Source organism: Perissodus microlepis, chromosome 6 (genome assembly GCF_051167445.1).
Source record: "Perissodus microlepis isolate ML-2025 ecotype Zambia chromosome 6, ASM5116744v1, whole genome shotgun sequence".
Classification (NCBI taxonomy): Eukaryota; Metazoa; Chordata; class Actinopteri; order Cichliformes; family Cichlidae; genus Perissodus; species Perissodus microlepis.
In genome coordinates this window covers 27,905,161-27,920,310 of record NC_140466.1, presented here as the reverse complement: position 1 = coordinate 27,920,310, position 15,150 = coordinate 27,905,161, and the positions used below count along the sequence as shown (strand labels likewise).

General features: G+C 43.6%; 2 protein-coding genes across 2 annotated transcripts; both read left to right on the top strand.

Annotated features, from left to right (window-relative positions):
* The first annotated feature begins 44 nt into the window (after positions 1-44).
* Positions 45-8,192, top strand: brat1 (BRCA1-associated ATM activator 1). Its single transcript, XM_084931813.1, has 12 exons — positions 45-525; positions 1,201-1,349; positions 1,445-1,592; positions 1,822-2,278; positions 2,611-2,718; positions 2,868-2,959; positions 3,046-3,149; positions 3,528-3,714; positions 3,949-4,022; positions 4,735-4,819; positions 4,908-5,194; positions 6,260-8,192. The coding sequence occupies exons 1-12, from the start codon at positions 399-401 to the stop codon at positions 7,178-7,180; spliced, it is 2,739 nt and encodes a 912-aa protein (XP_084787939.1). The 5' UTR covers positions 45-398; the 3' UTR covers positions 7,181-8,192.
* Positions 8,193-8,559: 367 nt separating this feature from the next.
* Positions 8,560-15,113, top strand: LOC146385838 (GRB2-related adapter protein-like). The gene is made up of 5 exons (XM_084931817.1): positions 8,560-8,828; positions 8,913-9,010; positions 9,285-9,404; positions 13,357-13,666; positions 13,776-15,113. Exons 1-5 carry the CDS (start codon positions 8,751-8,753, stop codon positions 13,953-13,955), a joined length of 786 nt encoding a protein of 261 aa, XP_084787943.1. The 5' UTR covers positions 8,560-8,750; the 3' UTR covers positions 13,956-15,113.
* Positions 15,114-15,150: the final 37 nt, after the last annotated feature.

The following is a 15,150-nucleotide window of genomic DNA, read 5'->3' as shown; positions in this document are numbered from 1 at the left end:
CTCAAAGGCGCGTGGAAAGGCTGCGCAGAAGCAGTAAAGCTGTAAAGCATAGGGGCCGGAAGTACAACAGCTTCTGGTGGTAATTTTCCCCCACAGTGATGTTTAGAGATCAGCGAAGAGCGCAGCGGCGTGAGACCCGCCCAGAAGCACGGAAAAGGAAACGACACACCGGTAGATCCGAAACTGTTTCCCGCGAGACGTTCGTTTAGTAAAGTACAAAAACCAACGACTTTGTGTGTTTAAAGTTGCTGCTTCAGTGTGGTCTGTACTGCATAATTTAGCTAGAGGTCACATTTACATTGACATGAGTGGTTAGAGAATGTGTGGACTTTATATAACTCCTAGTTGTAAAGACCTAAGCTAGCAACTGCGGTTATTAACACGCACACCTTAGCACCATGGACAGAGAGTGTGTGTCACTGCTGCCCCGGGTCTGTGAGGTGCTGGCGGCCTCAGGGAGCTCGCTGCCCGATGACACCATTCTGGAGAAACTGCTGGACTGGTTCACAGCGCTCACCGAGGCTGGTTAGTAGTACTGACCCTAACAGGATAGTGTCTTCATTCTTCCTCCTCTCCCACTATCTTTCTAATAGGAGGATCGATTCAAATATTATATTATTAAAAGTATCGATACCATCTAATCGATACTTTATTTCTATTCTTTAAGTTCAGTATGTAACCCTCTGACCTTGGTTGAATAACAGATATTTTGAAAATGAAACAAACATGCGATGACTGTCTTTTTTGTGTTGACTGTCACTTCTGCTTGATTTATGGCTTATAGCATATTTAAACGACACAAGCTGAGACAGAGACAAGCATATTTACATTCCAGTTCTCCGAGAAAAAAAACAGCTTCAAAATACATGAAAAGCTGAAACGTGTGTTTTAAAGAGCCCTCATTCTCCAGAGAACTGATCTAAACTTAATACCATGGAGCAAATCACTGTATTTGTAGGTGATTATTACTCAGATTATATCACCGATGTTTGCAGATAACATTTACACTTAGTAAAAGATCCCAAAACTCAAAGATACTTATATATATATGTTATATTGCATTAATAAAGATAGATTTAAATTCAAAATGTTCCTTTTTCATGTCTTTTATACCTTTATCATTTCTCTTTATGGTGCACATAAAAAAGTGATCCTGTGTAAATCTGTATCATTGTTTTTCTTTTCTTTCACTCTTTGAAGGGGAGTCTCTGCTGGAGGCCTGTCCGTGTCTGCTTGAGTTCATATCTGCTGTGATTCATGACACGGCTTCAGCCCCAGGTGTCCTCTCCTTCACTCTCAGACTCATCGGCTTATTGGCTGCTGCTGAGGATGACTTCATAGTTCTTAAGGTAGAGCTTCTGACACCTGGTGCATTTAGTAAACTGTTACAAAATATTCCAGTGCTTATCTGCCCTATTATTGTGCCTCCCTCTCTCTCTTGCAGGAGTCCTTAGTTCTGGATCTTGTCTTTAGCTGTCAGCACTGGCAGGAGTTAGGGCTCTGGGAGGATCCCTGCATACGGATTGGCTGGATCCAGGGCTTAAGGACCACACTGCAGCATCCAAATGGTCTTAGCTTCTTTATACAAGCAGGTGAGTTTTGTGCATCAATTCATGAGAGGGGGATCATTAGTGTTAAGGATAATATGCTATTTCTGTTCATCCTTTTATTTGTTTGCTCCTGCATATTAAATTCAGGGTCACTGGGGGCTGGATCTTTCCCAGCTGCCATAGGGCGAGAGGCACTGTGCTATAGGTATTATATTGTTGTAATTCTGACGCATCCTCATATATATGTATTATCTTTGTTTGGTTTTTTTAGATTTCATTGAGCCGCTTCTGCAACTCCAGACAGACACAAGCCTATTTGTTGCCTCAGCTGCCAATCAAATGCTCGCCCACGTCCTGCTGTTCTGTCAGCCTGTCTCATCTATAGGATGTAATGGCACCAATAAGAAGGAAGATGAGCAGAACACAAGCGTGTCCAAGGCAGTTGTAGAAAACCCAGCCGAGCCCATGGAAATAAACCAAGATTGCGCCGCTGTTGTCGATGCAATCTCAGAGTACCTCAAGAGGGCGCTGGGGGTTCCCAAGGGAAGCACACAGCTTCATCAGTGTCAGCAGACCCTCAGATTGCTGGCTCTGCTCCTGGGCCAGACCAAGCCTCCTCTGCGTGACAAGCTGCTGCAGACAGTCACAGCTTCTCTGGAGGAAATGGTGGCAGCAGACTGTAGTGAACTCACACTGCCTCTGATGGATGTCATTGTAGCTGCATGCAGGTAAACCCCTCATAAAACACAGTAGAGTGTAGCTTTGTAGAGTTGTCTGTCCTTTTTTGTCTCTACTAGAGATTATTTAGATTTTAAGTAGTGACTTTAAGAGGATGGTGAGGACAGTGGAGCTTCCTGGCTGAATATGCAAATCTGCTAATAGATATAGCATCAATGGCTTTGTTCTGTTGATCTATGCAATACAACAGGACAGTGTAATGGTCAGCCATCATTCACAGCATTTACTTAGTGGTTGTTTTTAAGTATACATTAGTGACTGTGCTGCTGTTCAGCCTCTTTCTGGTTTAGTTTATAGACTCTTGCTGTGCTTGCTCCTGCAGCCGCGTCCCAGACCAACGCATCACCCGTCTTTTAACTTTCATGTTGAACGTCAGGAAACCTGCTGACCTCGTCCATGCTGCAGCTGCTTTTCTCCGCGGCGGCCATCAGTAAGCACAGCTTGTTCAGCCAACACAAACTCTGTACACAAAAGTCTGTAGAGGTTGGGTTTTCTGTTAAAAAGCCATGAGGATTTGTCAGTCTAGTATCTGTCTGCAAACTTTTCTTCTTCTTCTTCTTCTTCTGGTTTTATGTGCAGTGACCGTGTCCACACAGCTCAGTCTGTGAGATTACTGCTGCTACCCCTCGACATCATATCTGGCCAGAACCGACTAGGCACAAACACTGCAGGTGACCCACAAAGACGTACACTCTTGAGAAAAATCTGTGTTATCTTGCATTTATGTTATGGAGTAACATGAGATCTGGGCCTGTAGGAGACATGCATCGGTTTGCCATGACTGAGCAGCTGAAGAGCAAAACCTCCTGCATCTCCATGATCAGTGTGTGTCTAACAAACGCACCTCAGATCGCACACATGGTGAGTGTAAGGACAGGAGAGAGTGGCTAAGTAAATATTGGATCTTTTTCGGTTAACACTATAATTTTTAATTCCTCTGTAATAAAACAGACTTTTTAGGGTATTTTATTTGTAATTACAATGTAATTATATTTACATACACACAATTAAAGGCAGGCACACTAGAATGAGGGGATAACATGTATAATAATAATTCTTTCCTGTACTGTACACTTGTGTACCTACCATTAAGTAGATGTATGTAAACATAATTACATTGCAACTTCTGATAAAATCTGAATGATAGAAGTAACACGCCCTTAGTCGCAGGCCATGTTATAAGGTGTTAGTTTTTTTTCTAACGCGTGGAAAGGCTTATAATCTGCCTCTCTCCCTCAGGATCCTGACTGCCTCCCCTGCGCTCCGGATTTAATCGTGTCTGGAATTCTGTCGTTACTGAGGATCTGCAGCGGCGACTCGTCCTCCTCGTCCGCTGGCTGTAGTGAAGTTTTCAGGAATGTCATTGGCAGTGGGAAAGTTCAGAAATGTGCTCTAGAGGCTCTGACAGCTGTCAGTAACAGCCCAGGTGAAGCTGTCGTTAGAGTTAGAATCCATATTACATGAATGGAACTAAAAGCGAATACTGAAAACAACCATTCTCCTTATGGAGGATATAAAGACCTTCAGTGCATGTATTAAAAGTAAAGTGATGAGTTTTTAAAAATTCTGTAAGATAACTTCTATAAAACAAAAGTAGTATATGGCATATGTGGGAAAAACAAATGTTAAAGGAATGTTTATGTGTCTGTTTGTGTTTCAGGAGCAAATGGCAAGCTGACTGACGTGCTCACACTTCTGATACAGTATCTGGACAATCCTGATTCTGATCCCACTGTAAGTTTGTGCGTGATTTTGTTCACAGATGTAAGATCATCACAACTATCAGAGATTTGTACAGCTGCTTTGATTCACACCTAAACTGGCTGCAGGTGTGAATTAAAACGTGAGTCTGTTTCTCTGTGTTTGCTCTAATATGGATGCACCCTGGCTCTCATCCCATTACACTGGGTTGGGTCAATATCCTGACCTGTGTAAGATCTATCTTAGAGTTTCATTTCTAGTTCGTTGTAAAGGTGATGGATGTGGTTAAAGTTGGAGTTAGTCAAGTTTTTCCATAGCGCACGAAGCCAGGTCCTGTCGCCTGCTATAGCAGGGAATAACTATCCCCAGACTGTGGTCGTAACACACTGTTGTCTGAAAGTATCACTGTATGTTGAAGGACTGTCACTTCTTTCATTATTTGGAACTAAGAGTCCCAAACCATCCACCAGATGGCGTCAGTAACCTGAGTATCTCAACCTGTTTTTACACAGGTCAAAGTTAAATTTCTTTTGCTCACTTTCAAGCATCAAAAATCTTCTTTACACAATTTTCTGTAATTGTCATAGAGTCATGTAAATATCACAAGTTTCTGCTTTTTATTTGTGAATGGACAAAAACTAATGAGATAGAGAAAGGTTCAAGATTTTAAAAGGCAGGTTGAGGGGAACAAAAATGTTTTTTGGACTGAACATCGTGATAAGATCACTGTGTCTTTGTTTTTCAGGTGCTACATAAGTCCTACCAAGCCTTGGTAAAGTGGATGAGTGTTTGCACAGACTTCTCCTTTATAACAGACCAGCTCAGACACGGTAAATCACAGCGTTAGCATCTTCCCTGTAGCTCATAAAGCCTGTGCAGTAGATCTGCACAACAAATCACATTGTTTGTGTCTGTTAGATCTCGTCCAGGTGGTGAAGAAGCGTGCGTGTGACATGCGCTGGGAGGTAAGAGACTCAACGATGGAGTTTCTGGGGCACCTGGGAGCGATGCGTGTCTGCCAGGCGCCAGCTGAGCAGGCGTGCGATGCCTCTGAGGCCCTGCTGGGTGGCTGCTGCTGTACCACTCCTCTCCTCAGGGAGGCTCTGCAGGATCCAGAGAGTTATGTGAGAGCCAGCGCGATCAAAGCACTGGCACAGACAGTGATGCACAGCTGGCAGGAGGGGGCAGCACCCACACAGGAGCAGGTGAGAAGAAGTAAAGGCAAACCTGTCGAAATAGGACCGAGGAATGTGTACATGAACGTGCATGCGTGACAGGAGGATAAAGACACATGTGAATACTCAAGAACAGTAAATATTAGAAACTTAACACCGATATTATATATGTATCATGTATTCGTATAACAAACTGGTTTATTTCACCTGCTTTGGTGCAAATAAAAGTGACAACATGTGCACTGAAGAGGCAACAAGAAGACGTCGCTCACAGATCACACAGTGTGGCCACAGATCATTCTTCTCTCCTCATCCCTCCAACTGATTTTTTTTCTAGTTTTGCTTCTTGGTTGGTGTTCTTGTCACCACTGGAACAGATACTGATAACACCCAAGGGCATTGTCAGTATCTGTTCCTTTTAGTAAGAGCCCTGCAAAATGTCCTCCAGCAGGCTTTATCACCAAGCTGTCAGAAGAAGACCCAGCATCCTTCAGTGGAGCCTGTGGTCACAGATTGGCACAGGCATTAGTAAGAAAACACCTGAACTGGCAGGTTCACCAGTGGTGCCCCGTTGTTTTCACAGATGATCTTGCATCCACAATAATTATATAATTTTTGCCGTGGTCTGTCCAGACTCTTTCACACCTGCCACATGTGCTCTGTGTGAACCTGCACTTGTTTGAGTCAACTGTTCAGCTGGAAGGAGGTATTTTTGTGGCAAAGGCAATAACACGCTGTGTTTAGTAGAAGTAAAAGGCTTATTCTGAGAGGGCAACAGAGCAGAGATGCAGTGGGATTTGGCGTTTATTATTGTGCCTCAAGACACTGTGACATTAGATGAGCTGGGCGTCGAACTGTGGACCTTCCTAATAGTAGACAGCCTGAGCCGAAAACGCCTCCAGCTTCTGTTCAAAGCATCAATTGCATTAGGGAAGAATTTTTCCACTTTTTGTTTTGTTCTGTGGAATAACAGGAACACTCAAGATAGAGATAGTGGGCCTCAGAACAGATATCAGATTTAAATGATAATAGTTAATCTGTAGTTTGATTTGAACTTGTCCGGTTTTGCTAACTCGATGTCCCGTCTGTCTCCAGACTGAAATCGTGACCCGGCTGCTTGAGATTCTCTCCCAGGACACAGAAGGGTTTGCCAGGAGGGCTGTTGTAAAGTTCTTCATCGCCTGGTTCTCTTCACATACGTCACACACGCCCCCATCGTCGCCTGCCTCCCCCTCCTGCTCTCTCCTCATGCAGTCTGTACGCTCCGTCCTCTCACGAGGCTGTGCCGATCTGGACTGGGAAGTCAAAGTTCACACGCTGGAGCTGGCGGAGTTGCTGCTGGACAAAGCCTTTTTGGGGCACGGGAGTTACACGAAGGGCTCGGAAGCACGTCCGGCCCAACCACACGCGTACGCTGTGATGCCTGACCGAGCCTACACACTTCACACACACGGAGACATGCGCGCACAGGACGCGGAGTCAGATTTAGTCGACGTGTTGAATAGTCTGGTTGAGCAGGGAGTCATCTCTGCATTGCTGAGCGGTCTGGTTGACTGCGATAGGCCTGTAGCTTTAAAGGCCTGTAGACTGCTGATAACACTCAGAGTGACAGTTTGTCCAGCATCGCAAGGGGACCCAGATGTATCTGATGCCACGGCGACAGTTGCCAGAGTGTCCTGTGAGCTGCCCAGAGCAGGTTGGGCACAAGAGATCAGAAAGATACTGGGTGTAAGGGCTGAGGCTAATGCTGAGAGAGATTTAAATGCACTCAATGCCACCAGCTCTGAAGACCACAGCGAGGAAGGAGCGAGCGCTGTGAGTCACTGCGAGCACGTAAGCGTGTGTGAAGCGTTGGGCTCTCTGGGTTTGGACGACAGGCTGGAGATCCTCAGTAGAAGCAGTGACCACGTGCATAACTCGCCCCTCTCACTACTGCAGGACATACTAACTGCGAGCACCTCTCACTCTCATTCAAACACACAACCAGGGCAAGAGGTCATAGTGGACTGCTACTAACGCACACACACGCGTGTGTGCGTTAAATCAAGTTACATTTCTCTTCATGTTGTTGCAATATTCAAATTCGTTGAATCCAAGAGGAGCACGCTAATTGTGGTTTTTTATTTGTTTGCTTGTTTACTTCTTTCACCTGGGTAATTGTAATGCAGCAGTTGAGTTGTAATCAAAAAGTTTTGTGACTCCACTCCACTGATTTAAATGTGCCCACTGTCACCTGCACCTTTACACCACTCACAGTGCCGCTGCAATGCATCGCTCCCAGCTTGGATGCCCAGGATCATCCCTGGATCTCAGCTATGACTCAGACTCAGTGTAGTCTAAAGTCCCAAAGGTGGCGCTGTGGGTGAGACCAGGAGAGTGGTTGTTGATTTTTCTGACCTACTTCTGAATTTGTCCCGGGGGATCACCCCCTCAGTGCCAAGTTCTCCCGTAGCACCCTGAAGCGTCAAAGGGAGAACGTTCACTCCAAATTACACACAGCTCACTGAAAAGGCAGATTTGGCTCCCTGCGACTTTGTCCTCTCTTCCGCAACAAAATTCAAGTTGAAGGCTCGCAGTGGAGGAGATCCAGCCCTCAGGAGGAGAGAACCATAAAGGCACAGTGACAGCATTTTTACACCTGTACTTACAAACCTTTTTGATCATATTTCATGTAATTAATTTAAAAAAAAAGAAAGACCCATCATCCTATAAGGACCCCAGCCACATTTAAAACATATAGCTATAGCAATGTGTCGCAGTAAATTGTCAGCATTTGTTTGCTGTTAGTGCAGCATTTTAAATGAGAATATGAGCTAAATATAGACAATCCCAGAGTTGATGTGAAGCAAAAGAGTTGCCAAACACTTTCTTTGCCATGTCCAACCTGCCACTGAATGATGTCACAGTGACCACTCACATAAGTGGGATGTAAAAGCTCAACTGAAGTTTATTTACATCAAAATCCTCTAAATAAATGCATATTTTGTGAAAAAGCGTGTTATTTTATTACGTTTTTTTATCAGTCACTAAGGGAATCTGTGAAGGCGTCCTCCGCTGCATCCTCTGACTGTGTAGATGTTATTTTGTTGTGCTTAAACGCACACAGGCAATCTTTAAGCTCAGGTTTCAAAACACACATTTCCCTGTCAAAAGCACGTGTAACCAAATCAGCTTGAGCCACTTTGTTACCTCCTGTCCTGATCTTTTAGCATTGCAGTCTACTTCAGGTCCTTTTCCATTGCTTCAAAGTGTGAGCCTCCCACTGTCGCTGGTTTCCCTGGTGGACGTGCTTTAATAAAGCCCCAGAGTTTAAAGCGTGTAGGCAGAGAAGCTGGGAATGGAAAGAGGCGGTCGCCATCTCCACGTGTTCGCGCTCTATCTCTGTCACATGTATGCAGAAAGGGACGCAGAAAAACTCTGCTCATTAACTTAAGAGCAGAATATCAGCCACTACGCACACACACAGACACACACACACAGTGATTATGTCATCACCCCGTGCTGTCCTCTACTCAGCTGTAGTATCTCTCCATTCATGAAGTGAAACTGTTGTCGAGGCTCCTCCGCTGCATTCTTCCTGTCTGGGATGGAGGCTGTGGCTCTTTTCTCTTTCGCAGCGTCAGAAGCAGACGAGATCAGTTTTCACAAAGGTGATATCATCAAGGTAAGTAGGTCTTTTAATGCGTTGAGAAATGTTTTGTTTTGTATGTCGACGCAGAGTAATTGTGCGTGTGCATGTGTGTTATAGGTGACAGAAATGGAGGAGGATTCTTGCTGGGTGACAGCAGAGATCCAGGGGAAGCGTGGCTACGTGCCCGGGAACTACATTTCCCTCCTTCCACACCCGTAAAAAGAACTATTTTGTCCACTTGTGCTGCATGAGTAACCCTTATCAGGCTTCAGTGTGTAGTCAGACTTTTCTTGTGATTGGATTGTATCATTTTAAGGAGTTTTAGAGGCCTAAAGATAAAAAAGCAACAATTTAGGATGTCATCATTTGTGCTTTATTCCTTTTGTGACCTAAAATGGGGGAAACACTGACTTACATAACTGATTTGAATACTGCTTTAATTGTCTTTTAAATGCCAAGAGAAGTGTGTGCTGTTGTGTGCTCTGGTAGGTGGTTTGCAGGACCGGTGTCAAGACTTGAGGCTGAACAGCGTCTGCGTTGGCAGGACACTGGAGTGTTCCTGGTGAGGGAAAGTGAATCAGCTCCGGGAGAGTTTTCCCTCTCTGTTAGGTCAGTGAATGCACCACAAACACACACAAACACAAAAACAAGAATGTCAGCTTCAGTCGGGATGAAAGAATGTGCTTAAATCTGACTCAAGCATGGTCTGTTTCCATGTTCATTTTTCATGGGCTCACTCTGCTGTCCTGCTAAAATAACCCATTCATCCACCTGTTATATCAAACTCCATCTTTATGATCAACGACTGTTCAAAGCTGGGGCTGAACTCAAACCACACATGCCGCGTGAAACACACACAGTCCCCCACGCACACATCCCTGCAGCGTGTCCCTGCGGTATTAAGTGTGCTGTTGGATGTTTGTTTTCCATCCCACTGACTAAATGAGCACATTAAAGCGTCCACGTGTCTCTGAGCGTGTGTCAGGGTCGGCACATAGGAGAGCCAGACTATTTAAATTGCTTTATGAGAACCGGTTGAACTAAAAATATCACAGCAGCACAGACAGAGTACAGAGAGGAGGAGGAGGGGGCGGTGCAATCTGGGTCACCAAAGTGACGTGGGACACATTTAATCACTAAGGGTAAATTGAATGTGTTCAATAATCGGGCCATTGCGTAACAACAGACAGTCTTTAATTAAACACAGGTACATTATGTAATGGACACATGACACAGACGGGCACGTACACAATGTGCTCATGTTAACATTTTAAGGCGTAACATCTGTCTACCTGCGAGGTTTACGAGAGATGAGAGGTGTACAGAAACAAAACAATGTGATGCTACAGTCGATCAGCAGAGGGCGATAAAGATTCAGGAGGAATGGCTGTGTAGTCTGTGCCCAGTCTTGTTTTTATTATCATGGAAAACACATTACAATACATTCCAGAACAAACCAGGAGTTTTACATCACGGGCCACATACGCTCAGTTTCATCTTAAGCGGGTTGGAGCGGTAAAGCTAACGCACAGTAACTCATTTAAAAGATTTTCAATGTAAAGAAGGTAAACTACAGTTTGATTGCCAGAAATGTCTTCAGAAACAATACTTCTGCAATACTTCTGCTTTTTATCATTACAAAGAAATACTGCTGTAGTAAATTAAAAAAAAAAACTGTCAGCAGGGTCATTGGGCTCAGACTGTAAAGGAAATAAAGAAACGAAGGACTTCGTTTATTTGCTGTGACAGAAATCATCTGTGAATTGAGTGTAGCATTATTAATTTGTAAAAAGAAACTTATTTTGTAAACAGGGATTATGAAGGGATTTTTCCTGTTTTTAAACTTAATATTAACAATAAAAAAAGGAAGTTTTCTTGCAGTTAATGGTTTATCTGTTACTTCTCTGTCTGGTGGATAACAGCCCATTGGTTGTGTCTTTGACAGTAAAGAAGCTAAAACAAACAAAAATACAGTTGAACGTTCAGAATTTATTAACTTTGAAATGTCCACATTTTCCAAAACTTTTGCCGCATGTTTGACACCCCTGACCTCTGACCCTTACAGAACTGTCTGTAGGCTTGTTATCATTCTGTAACACGCACTGAGTGAGAGTTCGGATTCCCAGCAGATGGAGCTGTTAACGGGGAAATCCGTTATCTGCACTGCAGAGACACATGTTCAAAAACATTTCAGCTTGGGCATGTTTCTCATAAACACTATTCATAAATATGATAATAATATTTGGGAGTGGGACAGCGGTGTGGTGGTTAGCACCATTTCCTCACAGCAAGCAGGTCCTGGGTTTAACTCTAGTCCAGGGCCTTCTGTGTGGATTTTGCATGCTCAGTGTCTGAGTGGGTTCTCTGCAGGTGTGGCTTCCTCCCACAGTCGTCGGGTTAATCGGTGATTCTAAATCAGCTGTATGTGTGAATGGTTGCCTGTCTCAATATGTGTTAGCAACCTGTCCAGGCCGTACCCTTCCTCTCGCCCCACGAACGCTGGGATAGGCTCCAGCCACGACTGCGACCCTGAATTGGCTAAGTGGAAGAGAATGGACGGTCCCATCGTGTTTTGTACCAGGATCTTGGTACTGTACTATCCATGTACAAAAGTGCCATAATCAATATTATATAAATCACACCTGTGCAACATCATGTCAAAATGGGCCTCTTGCTCTTGTCAGTGAAAAACTCCTCATAGCAAAAACTTTTGAAACTATTTGTTGTTGTTGATTAAACAGTTCCAGGAACATCTCATAAAACTAAAAACAATAGATGACCTTTTTTTTTCATTTAGCAAAACATTTTGCTGAAAGGTCCCTAAATTTATCAGTTATGCCTGTGTAAGATCATATCAACAGTAAATCCATTGTTTTCCATTGCATAGTCTCGGCCTAATTAAGACTTAGTTATCTGCATGTGTGTGTGTGTGTGTGTTCCTGTCTAGCTATCTTTGTGAGGACCAAAAGCTGCATTCTACTATACTTGTGAGAACCAACAGTCACTTGTGAAGACACACAACCACAAATGTGAAGGCATTTAAAGGCATTTTTGAGGCTCAGAATGTGGTTTTAGTGTTAGGGTTACAATTAGGTTATGGTTAGGTTTAGGGTAAGGGTTAGGGTTGGGGGGGGGGTTTCTGACATCTAATAAGTTACACACAACAGAAATGCAGTAGTATACGTAGTATAAGGTGCATGGTTGAAACTGAAAAATATCTCAGTCTGTCAATGATTACACATCTAAAACGTCACAAAGGCAGTTACTCCCCACAAAACAGATAACACAACAAAAGAGATTATGTGAAGTGAGAGTGTGTTGGTCAAAGGTACAGTTCAAATGTAATAAGGTTTCATAGTGGAGATGGAAATGTATTCCCTAAATAAAGTACTTACCCTTCTATGTAATCCGTGAAGTCGACCTGAGCAAACACAGTGTGTTTCCCAGCAAGATAGAGAAGGAGGGTTGAAATATGTATTATATTTTTTTTCATTATATATTAATGTCCAGCTGCAAAAATAAGCAGCTAAAAACCATTTTACACAAGTCTTTGTTGTTTGATTAATCCATCTTTTCCTTTAACGAGTTCTGTTGTTAATACTAAACTAAGAATAGAACAGGACACATTAGGAAAAAACAGCCAAGCAGCACAGACCAAAGAAAAATAGAAAGAGAGGGAGAGGTTGGTTAAGATATCAGGACAGGTAGATACTGGGAAAGGTGAATGACTATGACGTGTAGTGTGTGACAAGAGGTGCTACATGTGTGTACGCCAGTTTTCTTAAACAGAGTTCGAGAGAAAGAGAAAGCGGGAAGAAAGAAATCCAAGTTAATGAACAACAGTCATGATAAGAACCATTATGAAACAGTATCAGGAATATTAATCATTATCTTTCTCCTCATGTTCATCATCATCGTGATCATCATCACTAATGCTTTCAACACAAACTCATCATCATCTTTATTGTCATTTATGTGGAGATTTATAAGTGTAAAGGTCATATGTTTATACATGGTAGGAATTATGCTGAGCCATGATTTTAATCGAGGGTTTCCTGGGTTTGAAAGTTGCCATGGTTGCATTGCTGTGCTGTTTGAATCACACTTGAAGTTTAACCCAGTGCATGACGTCCATCAAAACTCTTATTGGGCAGTCAGCAGGAAATAGATCCGAGTGTTGTGCGTCTTTTAAGTCTAGATAAAAGTACCCCAGTGACTGTGACGGGACACGTTATAAAACAAATACAAATAATAACATTTGAAAAATAATTGTTTTTGACTAAATTATGGGGACTATGTTTGAATCTTCCTGATGAAATAGTGAAATAGTGTTAATAACAGCTTGCCTAGTCATTTCATGGCCTCATCTTTCACGGTTGCTTCTGTGCCCTCTGTGCAGGTTAATGTGTCTGCTCACACAAAGACATTTGAAAATGATGGAATGTGATTTTAGTTGGTGGTGTGACTGAGGGAGTTCCCGAACAAAGAATGAGGACGCACATGCTTGTCTTCCTTCTCATCAGCTCTCTCGTTCTCCTTGTTCACCACTCTTATCTTGCAGCTATGGCGACAGGGTGGAGCATTTCCGCGTTCTGGAGGGCGGCGGTCAGTACTGCATCTGGGAGGAGTCGTTCTGTTCCCTCAACCAGTTGGTGGATTTCTACAGAACTCACAGCATTGCTGTGGAGAAAGTGGTCTGCCTCAAAGATCCTCCCTCATCCCCTCAGCTGTTGTCGTACTTGGCACGTAACCCCTATCCTAACCCTTACAAAAGCACCTCTCAGGAGTCCATCCCCTCAGGCCGCCTCTACTCTAACCCCTCTCACCCGGAGGGAAATACATCATCGCGCCTGCCGAAACCAGTTGTGGAGGTATGACACACCACCTCGACGCGTCTCTGTTTCTCATAAACGACTCGTGCTTCTGTTAAACACGCACCTGTCTGTCTGACTTCCCCGTTTTGGCTCCGTCTTTGTGCAGAAGCCTCGGCTGGCTCACGCCCTCTGCGACTACACCCCCCCTCACACCGCCCACCTCCACTTCCTACGCGGTGACATCATCGACCTGCTGGACTGCTCGAGCTCCTTGAGCTGGAGGGGTCGCTGCCGAGGCCGGGTGGGGGTCTTTCCACCGGAATACGTGCAGCCGCTGTACCACTGACGCCATATCAGGACCGGGGCTGCGTTGCTGACACTTATCAGTCAGCCTGCAGTGACTCACCTTTCTTATCCAGTGACCAATCGCTGAAACGATTAGTCAAATGAGACTGACTGAGCAGATTTCATTACTGATTAAAGACCTATTTCCTGTCATCTTTTCACTATGACCTTTAAATGATAGGTCCTGTCTCTACGATAGCGACTTGTCAATCTCAAGGTTTGCCCGCCCTAAATCATATCGCCTATTTTACTACAAACGGGACCATCATTTATCAAATGAACACCACGCTGTAGACAGCAAGATCTGAAAACGGCAACTGAGACCATGAACCAGTTCAGATCCTGAGGTCATACATCCACGAGCACTGCAGTCATTTTCTCATACAGGCCTGCTGCCCGGCAATGCTGCTGACCATTAGAAAGAATCCAGGTTTAATGCATCTCACCGGCTGCTTCATTTTTCACACCCCAAGGCTGTTTCAATCTTTTATATACAGTCTGTGGCTTAATACAGTTGGATAGGAAGAGATGTCACACACACACTTACACAAAATCACAACAAAAACACACCCTTACGCTCCGGATTACCCTTTGACTGTTAAACTCTACCTAATACCTGCGAGTGTAAGTGGATTCACGTCTATTTAGTTATAAAGAAATGAACCAACGGCCTTTTGTAGGCAGGCTGGAGGACTTCAGTGCAAAATCAGTGTAGCACTTTTCAGGTTTTTGTTGCTTTTTTAAAAAAATTATGTATGCCATTTTAAGTAATAAAGACAAATATCAAACAATGCTTCTGGTTCCCTCTTCACAGATCTGAGGATTTGCCGCTTTCTGTGTCTGACACCATTATCCTTATTTCCTAAATAACTCTGGAAGTTATTTACATAGCAAAGCTTGGCTGTGCTTCATATTTGTGGGGTAATTTTACAGACTTATCACTAAAACTAATAACAACTTACAGATAATTTCATCATAAGCTGAATTGTGCCGTTTAATCTGAGTCATTCTGAACGGCTTATACTGAAAATATGAAGTGAAATTTAACTCCATGTTTGCTTTGTATAGCCATCTTATCTTTGCTTGTACCCCCCACCACCACACCAGTGCTTATTGTACATAAACTACACAGAAGCCGAATAAAGAGTCTGGACACAAACATCTGTTTTTTTATCTTTTTATGCACACATCATTCA